This window comes from Dromaius novaehollandiae, chromosome 1 (assembly GCF_036370855.1).
Source record: "Dromaius novaehollandiae isolate bDroNov1 chromosome 1, bDroNov1.hap1, whole genome shotgun sequence".
Taxonomy (NCBI): domain Eukaryota; kingdom Metazoa; phylum Chordata; class Aves; order Casuariiformes; family Dromaiidae; genus Dromaius; species Dromaius novaehollandiae.
In genome coordinates this window covers 138,636,637-138,652,644 of record NC_088098.1, presented here as the reverse complement: position 1 = coordinate 138,652,644, position 16,008 = coordinate 138,636,637, and the positions used below count along the sequence as shown (strand labels likewise).

General features: G+C 44.5%; 1 protein-coding gene and 1 long non-coding RNA gene across 10 annotated transcripts; one reads left to right on the top strand and one right to left on the bottom strand.

Annotated features, from left to right (window-relative positions):
* Nucleotides 1-560: 560 nt before the first annotated feature.
* LOC112993498 (uncharacterized) lies at nucleotides 561-6,728 on the bottom strand. Its single transcript, XR_003261726.2, has 2 exons — nucleotides 6,201-6,728; nucleotides 561-1,707 (listed from the first exon to the last, which is right to left on the bottom strand). It is a non-coding gene; the product is annotated as an uncharacterized LOC112993498 (long non-coding RNA).
* Nucleotides 6,729-6,755: 27 nt separating this feature from the next.
* On the top strand, nucleotides 6,756-13,386 carry LOC112993458 (uncharacterized). Of its 9 annotated transcripts, none has more exons than XM_064500381.1 (4): nucleotides 6,756-7,882; nucleotides 9,218-9,242; nucleotides 10,403-10,450; nucleotides 12,105-13,386. In XM_064500381.1, exons 1-3 carry the CDS (start codon nucleotides 6,809-6,811, stop codon nucleotides 10,444-10,446), a joined length of 1,143 nt encoding a protein of 380 aa, XP_064356451.1. In that variant the 5' UTR covers nucleotides 6,756-6,808; the 3' UTR covers nucleotides 10,447-10,450; nucleotides 12,105-13,386. The 9 variants fall into 9 exon arrangements, 6 of the variants coding, with proteins under 6 accessions (XP_064356451.1, XP_064356458.1, XP_064356462.1 ...); XM_064500388.1 differs by having other exon boundaries at nucleotides 12,043-13,386; XM_064500392.1 differs by lacking the exon at nucleotides 12,105-13,386 and adding an exon at nucleotides 10,537-11,591.
* The last annotated feature ends 2,622 nt before the right edge of the window (nucleotides 13,387-16,008 follow it).

Here is a 16,008-nt window from a genome sequence, read left to right as displayed (position 1 = left end):
CCTGCCAGGTTAAGTCACAGCAGCATAAAAAAAAACCTGGGATCAATAAAACTAAGCTTCCTTAAAACAAATAACTGAACTTGCCTGATCCTCCATGGAGACTTCCTCTGCTGTCTCTCAAAGTATAGACAAGGAAACCTTTATCAGGAAAAAGGAACGAACTTAGGGAAGCCGAAAACTTAGAGACTAACACAGAAACAGAGTGCATGCAGGGGAAGAATACCATATAGCCCTACAAAATTTGGCAGCCATCCAGCCAGCTCCTTTCCCACCTGGAGCGGAGGAAGCAGCCCCTCAGCCACAGGATCTGACTCCTGCCCCTGACTCCCAGTTGGGAATACTAAGTCCTCCCCTTTCTGGAAATGGTTCAACAGTGATGCTTGTAAGCTTGTTTCTAGAGGCCCCACACCATCGTTTAATTAGTGTTTCAACATTATTAAGCCCCAGCTAACCATTAGCTTCATGGGTTAGTTCAGATCTGTTGCTCTCATTTTGTCACCATGGAGTACAGCCATTACATTTTTTGAGATGAAAAGCAAAACACACAAATCCAGATCCTGTTTTGCTTCCAGACTTATACTCTTTATTTATGGAGGGAGTGAAAGAGGCCTGGGGAAAGCCCAGCCAAGAGTTCCAGTGCAAGTCTTGAATCTCCCTTGCCTCAGATGAAAACACCATTTGACTACTGACTGGCTGAGGACTAAGCATCCTTATTTTGACTTAAGAAACCACCACCTTCACAGTCTCCCCAAAAGTGTTATAGAGAACTCTTTAAATTCTTTAGACGATTAGCTACTTCAAAAAAAAAGAAAAAAAGAAAAGAAAGAAAGAAAGAAAGAAAGAAAGAAAGAAAGAAAAACACCCCTGGAGATAACACAACAGTTATTTCTCCCTCATGGTATGCTTTCTGCTCACTACCTCGAAACTTGAGCTATGGTGTCCCCCAAGTGCCCTGGAGCCGATACACTTAAGTGCTGCATGGCAGCACTTCTCTAGTTTGATCAATAGAGGGAGTAAACAGTTCTTTCTTTTGTGCCATTACTCTTAAAGTTTATAAACAAGCAGCATGCTAGCGCATCCACCTTCAAAGGCAGCTGTTCTGGCTTTATACAATGTTTCCAAACGCCTTTTTCCTCCATTTTTTAATGTCCGAAAAGGAGCTTTTCCCACTTGTTTTAATAAACTCTTCTATTGCTCAATTCCAAACTCCACAGTTTTCTGTTTTCCTCCACAGTTAAGGTTGCAGCTGTTTCTATTTAAAGCTTAATTTTGCCTTCTCCTTAATGCCTTCAGTAAGGTCTTATGCTTAAGACTAAAAATAATGTCTAAGTGTAAAACAATTATCTGAGTTTGTTTCTGGACTTCTGTGCCCATCCTAACAGCTTGGTTGGGAGAAACACATCCACAACACAGCTTTACAGAAGTGTGGTTCCAAATACTAACTTCTCTCCTCTACAAATGTATCAGCAGAACATAAAGGGGCAGAAAGACATGACAATATAATGCAGAGGGAGATATCCAGAGCTGTGGTCACATGAGGAGCAGAGACAGCAGTCACGCCTGCCTCCAAAATCCACTGGAAGTGTTTCCTGACACTCTCAATAAGGTGCATTGCCTACTTTGAAGAGCTGATACTCTTCGGCACAGCCAGCCTCCAGCAGGCAAAACTCCAGATGCAGACTCAGATCCTTACACAACACATATGACCTGTGAAAGGAGACAGAAACAATCAGATAAATACAATGATATGAGCATATGTCAGCTTACAAATGACTACTGCAAATGAAGTGGATGCAAGCTGTCCTCATTTCCACTTACCTCAGTCCAGGTCTTATTACCCGGCTGGTTTCCTCCATGGGAGCCCTCAACAAAAAATTTGAGGATAGGTTTCGTGAGACAGAGAGCTGGAGAATCACAGCTGATAGATTCAGTGAGTAAAGCCAGCATATGCACCAATATGCTTTGACAAGAACACATTAAAAGCTTGATGTAGACAACTTTTACTATCCATCTTTGCTACTTTATCTTTCTGATGCAACAGCAATATAGACATTTCTGATTATTTTCCTAAGGTTGCTGTTTACTTAACAGGATTAACAGCATTCTGGTAAAAACTGGCACCACCACCCATGCACCCAGACTGTAGGGTTCTGGGCACTGTACAAACACAGAACAAAAAGACAGTCCCAGTCCCCAAACCTTAGCACTAACTTCCAGGCAAAAGCTATCAGCTGTGTAGCTATAGGTACACAGAAACAGTGAGACAATACTGGCCAATCTAATACTGTTTATCAGGCCTTCTCTTCTGAAGCCATTATCAGCAAAGCTGCTTTTGTAAGGGCTTCCCATAAGGTTGCAATAGCAGTCCAGAAGTTTTATAGTCTTTCAAAGAGTTGTGATTAGCAAAACAGACAGCAGAGAGTGCTGACTTCTGGAACCAGCAAGGCTCTTCTAACACAATTTGCATTGCCATATTTTTTACAATGAAAGCTTAAATTCTGTGAAGATTTTTATTCTCTGTTCTGTCTCATTGCCTGTCACTACCTTTATGCAACAGTTAGTTGATTTATTGGAACCTGAAAGATCTCCCCTCAGCTTTTCAAGGCTGTGTTTTTTAAGGTGCATAACAGTAATACTGATCAATAATACAGTAAGAATTCAGAGATATTTTAAGGAATGAATGCAGTTGGTAATTATGACTTTCCAGTCATCAGTTCTACTCCGAAATATCTTCAGTCCTAGCACAAAAAGTAGGAACATAGGAGCATTCCCTCAGCATACAGGGGTGGTGTGAGGAAAGCCAAGGCTCAGCTGTTGTTAAAATGGACAAAGGATGTCAAGGGCAACAAGAAGAGCTTCAACCACTCCATTACCAGGAAAAGAATAAAAAGGAAGATGTCAAACCTCTGCTCTAAGGAGCATGTAACTTAGTGACAGTGGGTACTGATAAGACTGAGGTATTTGCTGCTTTCCTTGTCTTGATCTTCACTGACAAGGTCTCCCAGGCTTTTATGCTTCAAGAAGAAGAGAATCTGTCAGTTGTGGAAAAGGATTGAGTCAGGGATCTCTTGAGGAATCCCAACCTATGCAAGTCCATGGGACCAGATGGGATGCATCTGGGAGTGGGGTGTTCAGAGAGCTGGCTGGTGTAAGAACCATTTTTATCATTTTTGAAATGTCATGGAGATTGGGGGAGGTCCTCAGTGACTGAAGAAAGACAGTGTTGCACCTATCTTCAAAAAGAGCATGAGGGACAATCCAAGGAGCTACAGGCTGGTGAGTTTCACTTTAGTTCTTGAGAAAATAACAAAGTGAGTTCTCATGGAAGCCATTTCTGGGCACATGGAGGAGAACGTGATGACCGGGAAGACCCAGCATGGATTTACCAAGGGTAAACCATACCAACCCAATCTGATTGCCTGCCTAAATCTATGGATGAGGGGAGAAAGTGGACAGCAGGCTTTCCACATTTCCACAGCATCCCTGTAGCAAAGTTGAAGCATTACAGTCTAGACGGGTGTACAACTAGATCACTGAAAAACTGGCTGCATCATAGCGATTAATGGTTCATACGCTACCTGGAAGCTGGTTACAAGTGGAGTTTCTCAGAAGTCTATCTTGAGACCTGTTCTGATTAGTGTCTTTTATTAATAGCCTGCAGGAGAAGATGGAATACACTCTCATCCAGTTTGTAGACAACATCAAATGAGGGTATACAGTCAATACACTCCAAGGCAGGACTGCCATTCAGAGGAAGCTAGACAGGCCAGAGAAATGGGCCAACACAAACGTTATGAAATTCAACAAGTCCCGCTCTTGCAGGCCAGTGCCCTGCATTGGTCCAGGCTAGAGACTGATGGGCCAGGGAGCAGCTCTGCTGAGAAAGACCTCAGTATCCTGGCGGCCAATAGGCAAACATGAGTCAGCAGCAAGCCCTGGCAAGGATGAAGGCTAACAGCATCCTGTACTGTATCAACAGAAGCGTAGTCAAGGGGAAGTGGTTATTCTCTTTTACACCACATCTGGAACAGCTTTCACACCCCCAATACAAGAAAAACAGTGATAAACTTCAGCAAGTTCAGTGGAGGGCCACCAAGACAGTTGATGGCTGAAGCACCTGCTCTGTGAGGAGATGCTGGGGGAGCTGGGCTTGTTCAGCCTGGCAAAGAGAAAGCTATTAACAGCCTTCCAGTACCTACAAGGAGATTATCGAGATGGTGGAACTGAGCTCAGTACTGAAGTGCAGAGCGAGTGGATGAGAGACACTGGTCCTAAATTGAATTGGGACTAGGTTTAAGTCCTGTTGAAAAAAAAAATCACTGAGGATTATAAAGCACTGGAACAGGTTGCCCAGAGATTTTTTGGAATCTCCATCATTGGGGGTTTTCAAGACCCAGCTGGGCAAAGCCCTGAGCAACCTGGTCTGAATTCAGTTTTGACCATGCTTTGAGCAGGAGGTTGGACTACAGATCTCCTGAGATTCCTTCCAGCTTGAATGACTCTGTGGTTCTAATCAAATATGAGTTCTGGATTAAAGCCAAGAAAATCTCAACCTTCAGAAACTTTTCAGAGATTTCATGTAAATGTGTATCACATGTTTTAATAGCAAGCTCAAGGCCAACTCAATGAAAGCATTCAGGCAAGTTTTAGAGGAATTATTGTGTTACTGTACTTTTCACAATCCCTGGTGTTACTAATACTCCATTAATCTGGAATTAGAAAGAGATAATGGACAGAATTTAAAATCAAAATATTTAAAAGTTAATTACAGAGTTGCACCTGTTTGGGTAGAAATTTTTTTAAATATATTTTTGATCAAAAATATGAATGCATTCATCTGAAGAACTAAGCAAAAACTGTATTTCTCCTTCTGAACGAAATCTCTGAAAATAAATGTGAATTAGAAAGTAAGAGCATTTTACTACTGTATTATTTAATAATTGTTTGATTTATTAAACATAATAAAAATGTCAATATATTTTTTTACCTTACTTGGTTTTGCACAAGAATTTCTAACTTTTTAATTCCTGGGATTTGATTTGGGCAATGGGATGACTTGCATCTAAAATTTAGCTTTTCTAGTCCTCAGGCAAAGAGAGAAGAGTTTTTATGTTTGTTACAGAACTTTTGTCTATATTATGGTGTAAGTGATCTATCTATAGGCATTTTAGCATAACGTTTAAAGCTACTCCTCCTCCAGAGGAAGTACAAGACTGTTCGCAGAACCTTGTGGCAGCTGGTTTGTGTGAGAGTATAATTTATGTCCATGCAAAAAGCCAGGACCCTGTAAGCAGCTTTCGCTTTTACTGTGTTTGACCTACACACAGATGGTGACCAAGTATTGTGATGGCCTGGTCCTGCTTCTACAGAGGCCAGTGTCTGTTTTGCCAGGGGCCTCGCTAAGAGTTGTAGGGCTGTGCCATGCTAACACCAAAGAAGTTCTGAAATGACTAGTAAGGAAATTGCCTGTAGGGCTGCGTCTGTCTGCATGGTCCTCATATTCCCTGATTCCTTACCCGGCACGGGACTCTGCGGGTAGGTTGCTGAGACACACTGAGGTGTGTTAGCAAATGTTTGCTCAGATTAGGTGCTCACTCCTTACCTGGGGCAGCTTTGGCTGTGTGATATCACTCTTAAAAAATGCCCAATTTCTAGAAAGAGAGATACTCATTTATACCGAAAGGGGAAAATGGTGGAATATAATTACTTTGAGCTCTCCTCCAAATGTTTACTACAGAGAAGCAACAATAATTACGTGAGTAACTGTTACCCTATTCCTCCTACACCGTAATTTATAGGCTCCAGGAAACCCAGTGTTTAAATGCCACAGTGTTTAAACGGTACACACCTATTAGAAATCCCTGAGACAACATAACTCTTTATCTTTCCCTGAAATCTTATCAAATAAAAGGCCACCTGTAACTCATGCCTAGTTTTGACACTACTGATACGACATTTTGGCATATATGCTGAATTTACGTCCTTCACTAACTTCTGAAAGCAACAGACTTTTCTTCACAGGTCAAGTACAACATTCAGCAGTGTGCTGTACACTCACGTGAGGTATTCAGGTAAACTGCTAACACGAACATGAAATTGCCTAAAAACTCTGGAAAACACTGGACTGCAACCAGCAACAGAAACTTCATTTACAGCGGACAATGCACTCTAGGTGGCCGCGAACGCGCTCCGTCACATACCGTGGGGCTGCCACCTCAAGCGACGGGCAGTCCCCAGGCAGGTTTATAGTATAAATAATCCGCCGTCAGTTCAGCCCAGGCTCGACTGCTACCTGCAGCCAGCTTTGAACCGAAGCGGAGGCACCAGACCGGGCAGCCGCAGCCAGCGTGTTTCACAGCAGCACTGAGCTGGGGGAGAAGCAGTGGGGGCCAGGGTGCGGGGTGAGCGGATTTCAAGGGGTCCAACATCCGGCGGGAGGGGGAAAGACAGAGAGAGCGCACGCGCGCGCGTGTGTCTGGTGTCCGGAGGGCCCGGGCAGAGCGGGCCGCGGGCTCCCGCCGGGGCTAGGCCTCGTCGGCGGCGAGGCGCACCGCGGGAGGCCGCAGCCGCCGGGGGCCGCGGTGAAGCTGGCGGCGCGGGGTTGGCGACGCGGGCGAGGCGCGGTGGCGGCCGGGCGAGGCGAGCACGGCCCGAGCGCGGCCCAAGCGCGGCCCCGCCGGCCCCAAGCCCCGCTGCCGCTGCTGCCGCTGCCGCGGCCGCCCCGCCCCGCGGCCGCCCCGCCCCGCGCCGCCCGCCGGGCCGTAGCGCCCGCCCCCCGCCGCCCGTCCTGCCCGGAGCCGCCGCGCCGATGCCACGTGGGAGGCGGCGGAGCCGCCGTCGGCGCCGGGCCGGAACCGCGGGCCCCCTGACGCTGGGGACGGCCCTCGCCGGGCGCAGAGAGGAGGGGAGGTCGCGGAGCCCCCGCGACCGCAGCGGGGTCGCCGAGACCCGATGGGTCCTCGGAGCGGTGACGCCCGGCTCGCGGCTCGGCCTCCCGGGCCTAGAGGCGCTGGCGGCGGCGGCCGGGCCTAGAGGCGGCTCCCCGCCCTGGGCGGCGCCCTCGCTGCTCCAGGTGCCGGCGGCGGCCCAGCCGGCGCCGCGCCGGGAGGGCAGCGACCTGCCCGGCTGCGCGCCGGCCGCCCTGGCGGTGCTGCGGCTCCAGCCGGGCGCCGAGGGCTCGGCGCGGGCGGCGGCGGCGGCTGGGGCCGCGCCGCGCCTGCGGACCGTCTACGTGAACCCGCGCTGGCTGGAGCGGCAGGCGGCGCTGGGCGCGGCGGCGGCGGCGGCCAGCCCCTGCGCCGAGGCGGCGGCGGCGGCGAGCGGCGCGGCCGGGGCCCCAGCGGCGGCGGCGGCGGCGGGGCAGGGCGAGGCGGCGGCGGAGGCGGCGGCCACCCCTTACGTGGGGCTGCGGCGGCCCCTGGGCTACCAGCTGGCCAAGGCTACCAAGGAGCGGATCTGGCGGGGGGAGTTCATTGACCTCTTCTCCTTGCTCCACACAGAGCTGGCCCCCGAGCACGGCCCGCGCCCGGGGGACACGCTGGACCAGTGGGTCTCTGCCTTTCTGGTGTACGCCAGCGTGCTGTGCGAGAAGCACCCAGCCCGCTGCGGGGCCATGTTCAAGTATCTGGACACCATCCGCAAGCTGCATGCCACGTATGGGGGCACCTCGTGGATGAGCTACGACGAGGACTTCCGGCGGCGGGCGGCCAAGGACCCGACCCTGCCTTGGGGCGACGTGGACCTGGACCTGTGGATGAAGTGGATGGCTCCCCTCAAGTCGCTTGTCAGCAGGCATCAGCATGCTGAGAGCGAGCCGCAGGCCCCCCCGCCGCCGCCACCTCCACAGCTGCCCCCGAGCCCCAAGCAGGAGGAGAAAAGCCAGGTGTGACGGGCCCGCGGCCACGGCGGCGCGCATTTTCCCCAGCTGTGCTGAGCCCAGTCACGGCACCCCCTCGAAGGGGCTGTCGATGGGGCAAGGAGGCAGGAGGGTGTCTGCAAGCCAGTCGGCTGCTCCCCTGTCGCCGTGCTGGCCCGTGCGGGCCGGAGGGCGGTTTGCAAGGCCCGACGCCCTACTTGCCCCGGTGCGGCACCGGTGCCTGACTGGCCGTGGCGGGAGTTGCGGGTGTCCCTGGAGAAAAGAGTGCTTTCTCAGAAAATGGGTGTTTGTATTTTTTTTTGTTGTTCTGGCCATCAAAAATTAGGAAACGAGGGAATTCCCTCCCCCGGTAGATAGTTGCATCCTCTGTAAGACATCAGAAAAGGGAGGGGTTTTTCCTTTTTCTTTGAGTTGTCTTAAAAAGATTTAAACTTTCTCGACAATAGAATCATCCAAGACAAAGAAGACAAACTTCCCTGTTATGCTGGGAGTGTTTGGTAGTTGCAGGCCTTGTGGGAGGCGAGAAAAACTGATGTAAATAAAGACAAACTTCAATTTGGATGGCCGCAGCTTGCAAATTTACTATGATTTGAAGATTTATGTCTATTTTGGGACTCAGTAGATTTAATCCTGGCCTATTTTGTGGGAAAGGATGATGGGTGTGATTAGAGGAAGTAGGGAAGATCCTGTGTACATTAAGGATTTGCTTTTATTACAGGCATCAAGTGTCAGTGAATTGGCATAACCCCTAATGTACGCAGGCGGATCTACTATTTCCACTGCTTGAGCAGTGACAGCGAGCTCCACTGATACAAATAGCTGCCTGCCTGTATTAGGGATTGTACTATTTCTCTGTACTGGTGGCTGTAATCTATCAAATCTGCAGTGTAAGAAGTGCTGAACACTAAATGATGTTTTTCATGCCAGCTGAATGATGTTTAAAAGATTCAGTTATATTGGCTCTATTTATTTTTAAGTAATATTTTTAGGATCGTAGAAAGCTGAAGAATCTTTGCATTCCTGAAAACTTCTGCTATCCCGTCAGATACTGTACTTCTCAGTGAATGCCAGTACAGAGGAGTGGTTAAGTTGTTGGACTGTGTTAGTTTGATCTCAGAAGAGAGGGCTTTTTCAGGAATCTGCAAGTGTTTCCTGTGTCACACCCAATCTTGACTTTTGTACTTACAAAATTGGCTTTTCTGAGCCCACCTGTAAAAAAGAATGGAAACGAGCACCACATAATGAGTACTATAATAGCTCCCAGTGCAGGCATTATAGTTTTGGTGCATTTTGTGACTGATATTCTAGCTTTATGTAATTTGTTTTGGTGTCTCTGTTTAGATTTCTCCGTTCTCAAGAACAACAGGTCAGTTTTCATTTTACTACAGATCTTACGTGAGCACCAGACGGGCAATGTCTCATACATTTCATCTCATCCGAGATTGGATCTTCAGCTTGTAATGTTAACCAGACTTGTAACTTTCTTGATAGCTGTTCTAACAGTACAGACCTTTGGACAGTTGTCTGCTAAGGCACTGAAGGTCTTGGTCCTCCTTAGTTTAATGGAAAATTTCCAGTTGAATTAAGCAGTAGGATAGGTTTTCCCCATGTCTGAAAGAAGCAACCAGAAGTTGCTTGAAGAAAAGTTCTGTGTGTTTATTTTTAACCAGATAGTTTATAAAACACCAAAATAAATTTAGTTTAATGGTTTGTCTGAATATAAAAATTGTAGTGCTTTAGAAGCACAATAAAAGTAAAAGCTGTATAATTGTTCAGTGTGGATTCACTACCTTTCCATCGATATAGAACAATTTTTATTGATATCACTTACACTGTAATTTGTAACTTTTAAAAAGAAAAATGTCCTTAACTGAAATAATTGTCTGAGCAGCTGTTAAATGTACATGTGGCCTAGGATAAAGCATGAGGTTTTCATTGGCAAGGCAGCAGCAAGGAATGTTGCTGTTCTAAAGGTGACTTGTTTCCCCCCTGCCCCCAAGCTGTGACTTTGGTGTTTGAGAAGAAGTAGTAGAGATTTAAAATGGGAGAGAATAGGCTTTTATACACAGTAGGCTTTGACTAGAACCTAAGTTTTTCTAATTCCATATGATCAAGAGGAAGAGATGTTTTACAGAGACCTTTTCTTCTAGATTGTTTGAATTGATTTTTTTTTCTCATAAAATCAGAGGACAGCATTAGGCAGTCTGACTCAATTTCCTCTCTCTCAATTGAAGGCTCCTTAAATTTCAGCATATTGTAAGAGCCTATGTCTCTTTAGCTCTGCAGTTCTGCAGAAGGTCAATCAGAACGAAAAAAAAAATCAAGAAAAGCAAAGCGATGTGTTAGAGTCTGGCTGTCCTTTCTAAGGAAGCAGTAAAGATCTATGACTTTGTTTACACAGAATGAAGTGAGAAACCCTGGTTTCGGTTTGAGTGCAATAATCAGCACATACGTAAGATAGCTGAGACTCATTCCTGCAAATTTGTCTCGCTTAACTTCAGGCGATTCTCAATTTTTTTTTTTCAGACCCCATGAAAACAGAAGGCCAGTTGGAAGGGCAGTCAGACTAAGTGGGTGAGTTTATATATAAAACTGACTAACTTTGGACTTTAAATATTTGCAGATTTGTTAAATACAGAATTTCTTATTGGTGCCAACAGCCTGACTCCGTTGGTGTTTAAGTGGAGCTCTGGTATTCTAGTGCATTCTTTTACCTCTGCTTCTGTTGCGTTGCAAGCTGTGCTAGAGAAGACGTAGGAAATTCATTTTACCCAATCAGCAATTGTAACAATGGACTACAAACCTGCAGAGCAAGCCAGTTTGCTGGAAAACAGGAATTCCTGCAGCGCAGCACTTGTCACAGACTGTCCAAAGAGGGCAAAGATTCAGGAAGGTGAATAAATTGAACATTGGTTGAATGAGGTCAGGAACAGTCTCCCGGAGGAGAACCCTACCCTAAAATACTACTTTGAAAGTATAAGCCAATTTAATGGGCAGATTAACCCTTCTTATTTGAGCAAAGTTGTGTGCAATCCTGGATCTTTGCAGATCACAACCGGACACTTCAAAAATCTATGTATTATATTTATTCAAAAAAAAATCATAACTTGTCTTGTTACAGCTGTTAATTTTACCATTTTATTGAGAATATCTTCAACATAAATGTATATCTGACTTGAAACAGTATCCTACATTTGGTATATCTCAGGTTGTTGACAGAATTATTCTGTGAGGCTCCATATTGCCTCTACACCCTTCTCTGAAAAATGCATTAACCATTGTTGTCATAGCCAGAAGTCAGTTGTAGCCCAATTGTGCATTACAAAGTTCTTGACCAAGTATAATATTGACCTAAATTACTATTCTGTTTTTATCCTCGTAGAATACATCCTGAGCATCAGGCTAAGACCTTTGTAGTCTGGTGCTCACGAAAATCAGACTGGCTGGTTCATGGTTTAATCATTTTACAACTTCTCAGCATTTTGTTTTCTTTTCCTTTCCCCTTGCATACTAGGGAGTATGATCAAGGTAATACTATGATCCAGTAACACGCATGATGGTAAGCGCATGCGTTTAGTTTCAGGAAAAAGACTGCCATTGTCTGCTCTCCTTTCCCTTTTCTTGATAGTTTCAATAATATGCATAACATGAAGTGTTTGTAAATTGATATTAAAATGTTTGTGACTTCACCTAAATAAATTTTATATATAAATGCTTTTCTTAATCTTAGCCTTTTTTTCCCCTGCTTATTCTTATATTGCCACTTCCCATTTCATAATCACTTTTTTCCATCAGCTGACCTTTTACAAAAGCTTTTGTTTTTCAGTTATGAAAGCGCAACAGAATCTTAACCATCAACAGAAAACAAATAGGCCTTTGAAATTGGCCTTCAGTATTTTCTCTAAAGGCTTGATAATGTTTTAACTGTAGTTGTCATAGCTCATTCATCTTTGCCAGTCAGTTAGACAACGGTAGGTATCAGGCCTTAATCTGTCTTGGAACTGAAAATGTAATGCCTGCTGTATCAAAATACCGATATTTTTATGGCCCCAAAACTGGGACTCTGATCCAGTGAATACTGACATATTTGTAATTGATAGGGTAGAATACAGGGCAATTTACAGGTGGAAGTACGAGTAATAAAAATGTCTTTCGTTGTTGAACAGGTGCTGAAGCTCAGTATCAGATCACTCATACCGTCTCTCTCTTGTCCTGTTTTCTTCATCAGAATTCTGTTCTTCAGTAGTCCAAGCTGTGTCTCTTCACCGTCGTTGCTACAGATTAATCATCACAGGCATCTCCTGAGGAAATTCTGTAATAGTGACAGGATGGGGGGGAGGCGAGGGGAAGGAAGGGATGAGTAGGCATTGGTCTCTTCAGTCCCAGTGATGAGTTGCACAGTGCAGGGCTTAACCTACTGTCTCCCAGCTGCAAAGTGGCAACAGTTTCGGGTTTCCTGTCCTATTGGGGAGTAGTATACCCAGCTGGAGTCTGAAACGCTTCCTAATGTTCTTTGCTGAGTCCTGCCAAGAATTTGTTGGATTTGTTTGTTACTCTCTAGTCTTCATACAGTCTGGTGCCTTTCCTGGCACTCTGTCACCTCTCAGTTTCCCTGTGGCTGCTGATGTTAGACTGGACCACCCTGTCTTCTTTGTCTGCTGTAGACAATTGCCAGGGTTCTGCTTTGCTCTCCAGTGTCATTGGCTGCTTTAAAACGGCTGCCTGCTTTCATAAAGAAACTCGCTTTTCAAACTATTAGTGGTGTTTTTGAGAAATGTGGGGCTTCCTCTCTTGCTCTTTTTTTCTTTTTCTTTTTTTTTTTTTTTTTTCCCCTCCTTCACAAACTTGGCCTTTGTCACTGTCTTTGAGCCACCCAGTCACTGTGGTACTTGTGCTTCCCTGCTTTGGTAGCACGTGTACTTTCCCACTGACTGTTGTGCTATAAGCTTCTGCATGAAATTTCTTTGGCTCTTAATTTATAGTTAAAAGTGTTCAACTTCAATGGGTTTCTTCTCTTTCAAACAGTTAGTTACTGGGTGGATTTGCATATGTCAATGTCATTGGATGAATCTTGCCCTTGCAGCTACTGAAGTTGCCATGTCCTTGTTGCATAGACCTGCTGGTTGTGTTGAAAGAGTGGTGCGGAATTGCATATCCTCTGTGCATCGTTGATTTATGAGTAGATTCATTTTGGTGGTTATAAGCTAAGCTTGCTGTCACATACATACTATGACAGACAGAAGGAAGGTGCGAGCTATCTGAAAGCAGACATTGAGGATAACCATTTAACTGTGATGAGTGAAGATATACCACACTAGGTGAGAGGCTTACAGTGGAAATGAACCATGATTCTTTTATTCGTACAATAACTGTGATCTGTAGTGGAAATCATTGATCTACTTTTTTTTTTTTAATCCTGATTATTTCTGTAAGTTGTAGGATGTTCTATCTTCAGTGTTATTGCAATTTCATATTGTTTTCTGAAAAATAAAAAATGTTGAGCATCTATACTAAGTTGCAGCAAAGTTTTTCATCAAGTCTGATGGAATTTCCAATTGGGGATACTTCTAAAATGCATGGGAGCTGATTTTCTTGGGGGGCCAGTATGTTATGGAGAAATAGTTTTCTATCAGTTGACTGGAATCAAGTGGTGTGTAATTTTTTTTCAGATAAGTTTATTGTTACAGATTTCTAGCAAGACAGCAGATTTGCTTTCACAGATGTGGTTTTCCGTGTGCTGGGTTGATATGCATTGTTACTACAAAGGGCAAATTAAAACCTGAGAAAATAAGAAAAGTGCCAGATGTAGTGTAACACTGACAACTCCAAATATGTTGCAACTTAAAAAGGGATGAGACTGAAATACCTAAGTCTTTGTCTCAGCAAGCTGACATGGCCAGGGAGTTAAGAGGCTTCAGCAAAGGTAGTCAAAGGGGATTTCTAACTTCCAAATATTTTAACTTGACTGCTGCAAACAAGTGGAACATCTGAAAAATGAGACAGTGTTAATATTCTCCTGGCCTTGCTTGTAAATGATGTGTCTTAAAGATAAGATGATAACATTATATGTTGCACATAAGGTAGCCTCTTGCATCTAAAGGCTGCAGTTGAGCAAAAGTATTGCTTCTGAGGTCTGGTGAGATCCTGCCAGTTTCTGAATGTGGCTTCCAATTTAAGCCTAAGCTGCTACTATCTCATCTTCCTCTCTCTCAGTATCCCATCAACTGCGTTCTGCTTCTGTGTCAAAATCTGGTGAACACAGCAGATGTGTTCTGAGGGCAGCCTTAAGATCAGGCAATGTCTGACCAGATTGTCTGCATGTACAGAAGTTTTCACGCTGGTGTAGTTCTGCCAAGTTAGCATAGTCCAGCATGAAGTTTAAAATGCTGTTAACTGTTCCTGGGCAGAGTGTGTGGGGGAAGCTTCCAGGCTGCCTGCAAGTGTTTTTGAGAAGCTGGTGGAGCTGGAAACAGGTCCTTCCATCCACTCCCATGGTAAGATCAAAACTAAAAACCCATCGACTTTTGTAAGCTTTGAGGGGAAGGATGCGAGTCAGTGCTAACAGCCTACATTTTGTGGAAATGTTGCCAAGTGGAGTTCACTTTTTCTCCCCCCCCCCCTTTTTTTTTTTTGGTCATCTGGTTTACAGGGACTGCAACAATTTATGATGTCTATGTGCTTTTGTCAGTTCTCTTTAAAAAGAGATCATGTGCCTGAAAATTAGGCTAGAAGAGTTATAAAGCTAGGTCTTACTTTCCCCTTCTAGTTTGAATCTCACTATTACAAAGTTCAATGTGCATTAGTCCATTCCAATACAGCACACTTCATTTTATGCATATAATCTCCTGGCTCCAGCACTCTTTTGTTCATTTGTTCATTTTTTTTCCTGGGAAATTTGTCAAAAGCAACTGGCATCTCTGCAGTATGGCAGTTTACTGGGCAGTCAGCTTAACAGCAGCTGAGCTTTGAAAAACAAAACATTTACAATATCTTAAATATTAGCAAACTTCAAATATTTCAGGAAGTGCTTTTACCTTTTTTGGTGGTTGTTGCTGCTTTCCTTACTTTAAAGAGCACTTTTCCTGTGTCTCAGTCCAGTATTGCTGTGTTAGTATTTCCAAGGCAGCAGGAGAATGTTTAGATGTAAACAAAATATGTTTTATTTGATAATTTTTTTAATTGCAAACATTTGTAGCCATAAAATCCTTTCCACTTAACTTCGTGACTGTTTAGCTAAATTCTTCTTTTTGGTTCTGCACAAAGTCTAAAACTTTGATTGTATTTGGATAAAGTTTTTATTTTCTGAATCACATAATACTATTATTGGATCTATACCTGCATCAGTGGATGTAGAGAATATCAGTTGCCACTTAAGTGACAGAGTCCCAATGATCTGAAGTCAGAAATGCTTGCTTAATAACAAAAATATGCTTTACAGTTGCTTTAGATCTTACAAGCGCTGTCTGCACTAGTGATGTGGTCCAATGTGTCCAGAAGTGCCCCATTTGGGATAACTTGATAAGTTTATTTGCATATGAAATCTCAATCTCTTATTGTGTGTGGGTTGTTCTGCAAAAAAAATTGCAGACAGTTAAAAGGCTAGGTGTGCTGGTTTTAGTCAATGGGGCTATCATCTAAAAGCTGCGAGACAACATGGTGGCGGACAACCTGGACTCTGTCTTCAGCTATAGGCATCCCTGGCATAAACAGAGGCAAGACCAGAGGCAGGAACTAGATATCGTAGACCAAGAGTGCTTACCTCCCTTGGCTAAACTCCCCACCTTCTGATTCGGTGTTCTGTCCTGTATCTTCCACCATAGCTCCCTCATCTCCCCTGACTTTATTCACTGTGTAACAGTTGAATGTAATTCATGCCAGTATTTGCAAGGAAGAGATACCATTAGTACATGTGGGAGTGTCCCTATATATACATCTCCCATGGATGATCCATGCAGTGCTAAGGGTGAAAGATAAATATATTTTTTTCCTCCTTAAAGTAAAGCTGGGAAATGAAGTTTATACAATAGCTAACTAATAGAACAGAGGTTCTTAGAAGTGTTTGCAGCTGTGGATTCTTGTCAATAAAATAGAGTTCAGCACTGTAAAATCGCAAATGAACATGCTTTTAATTA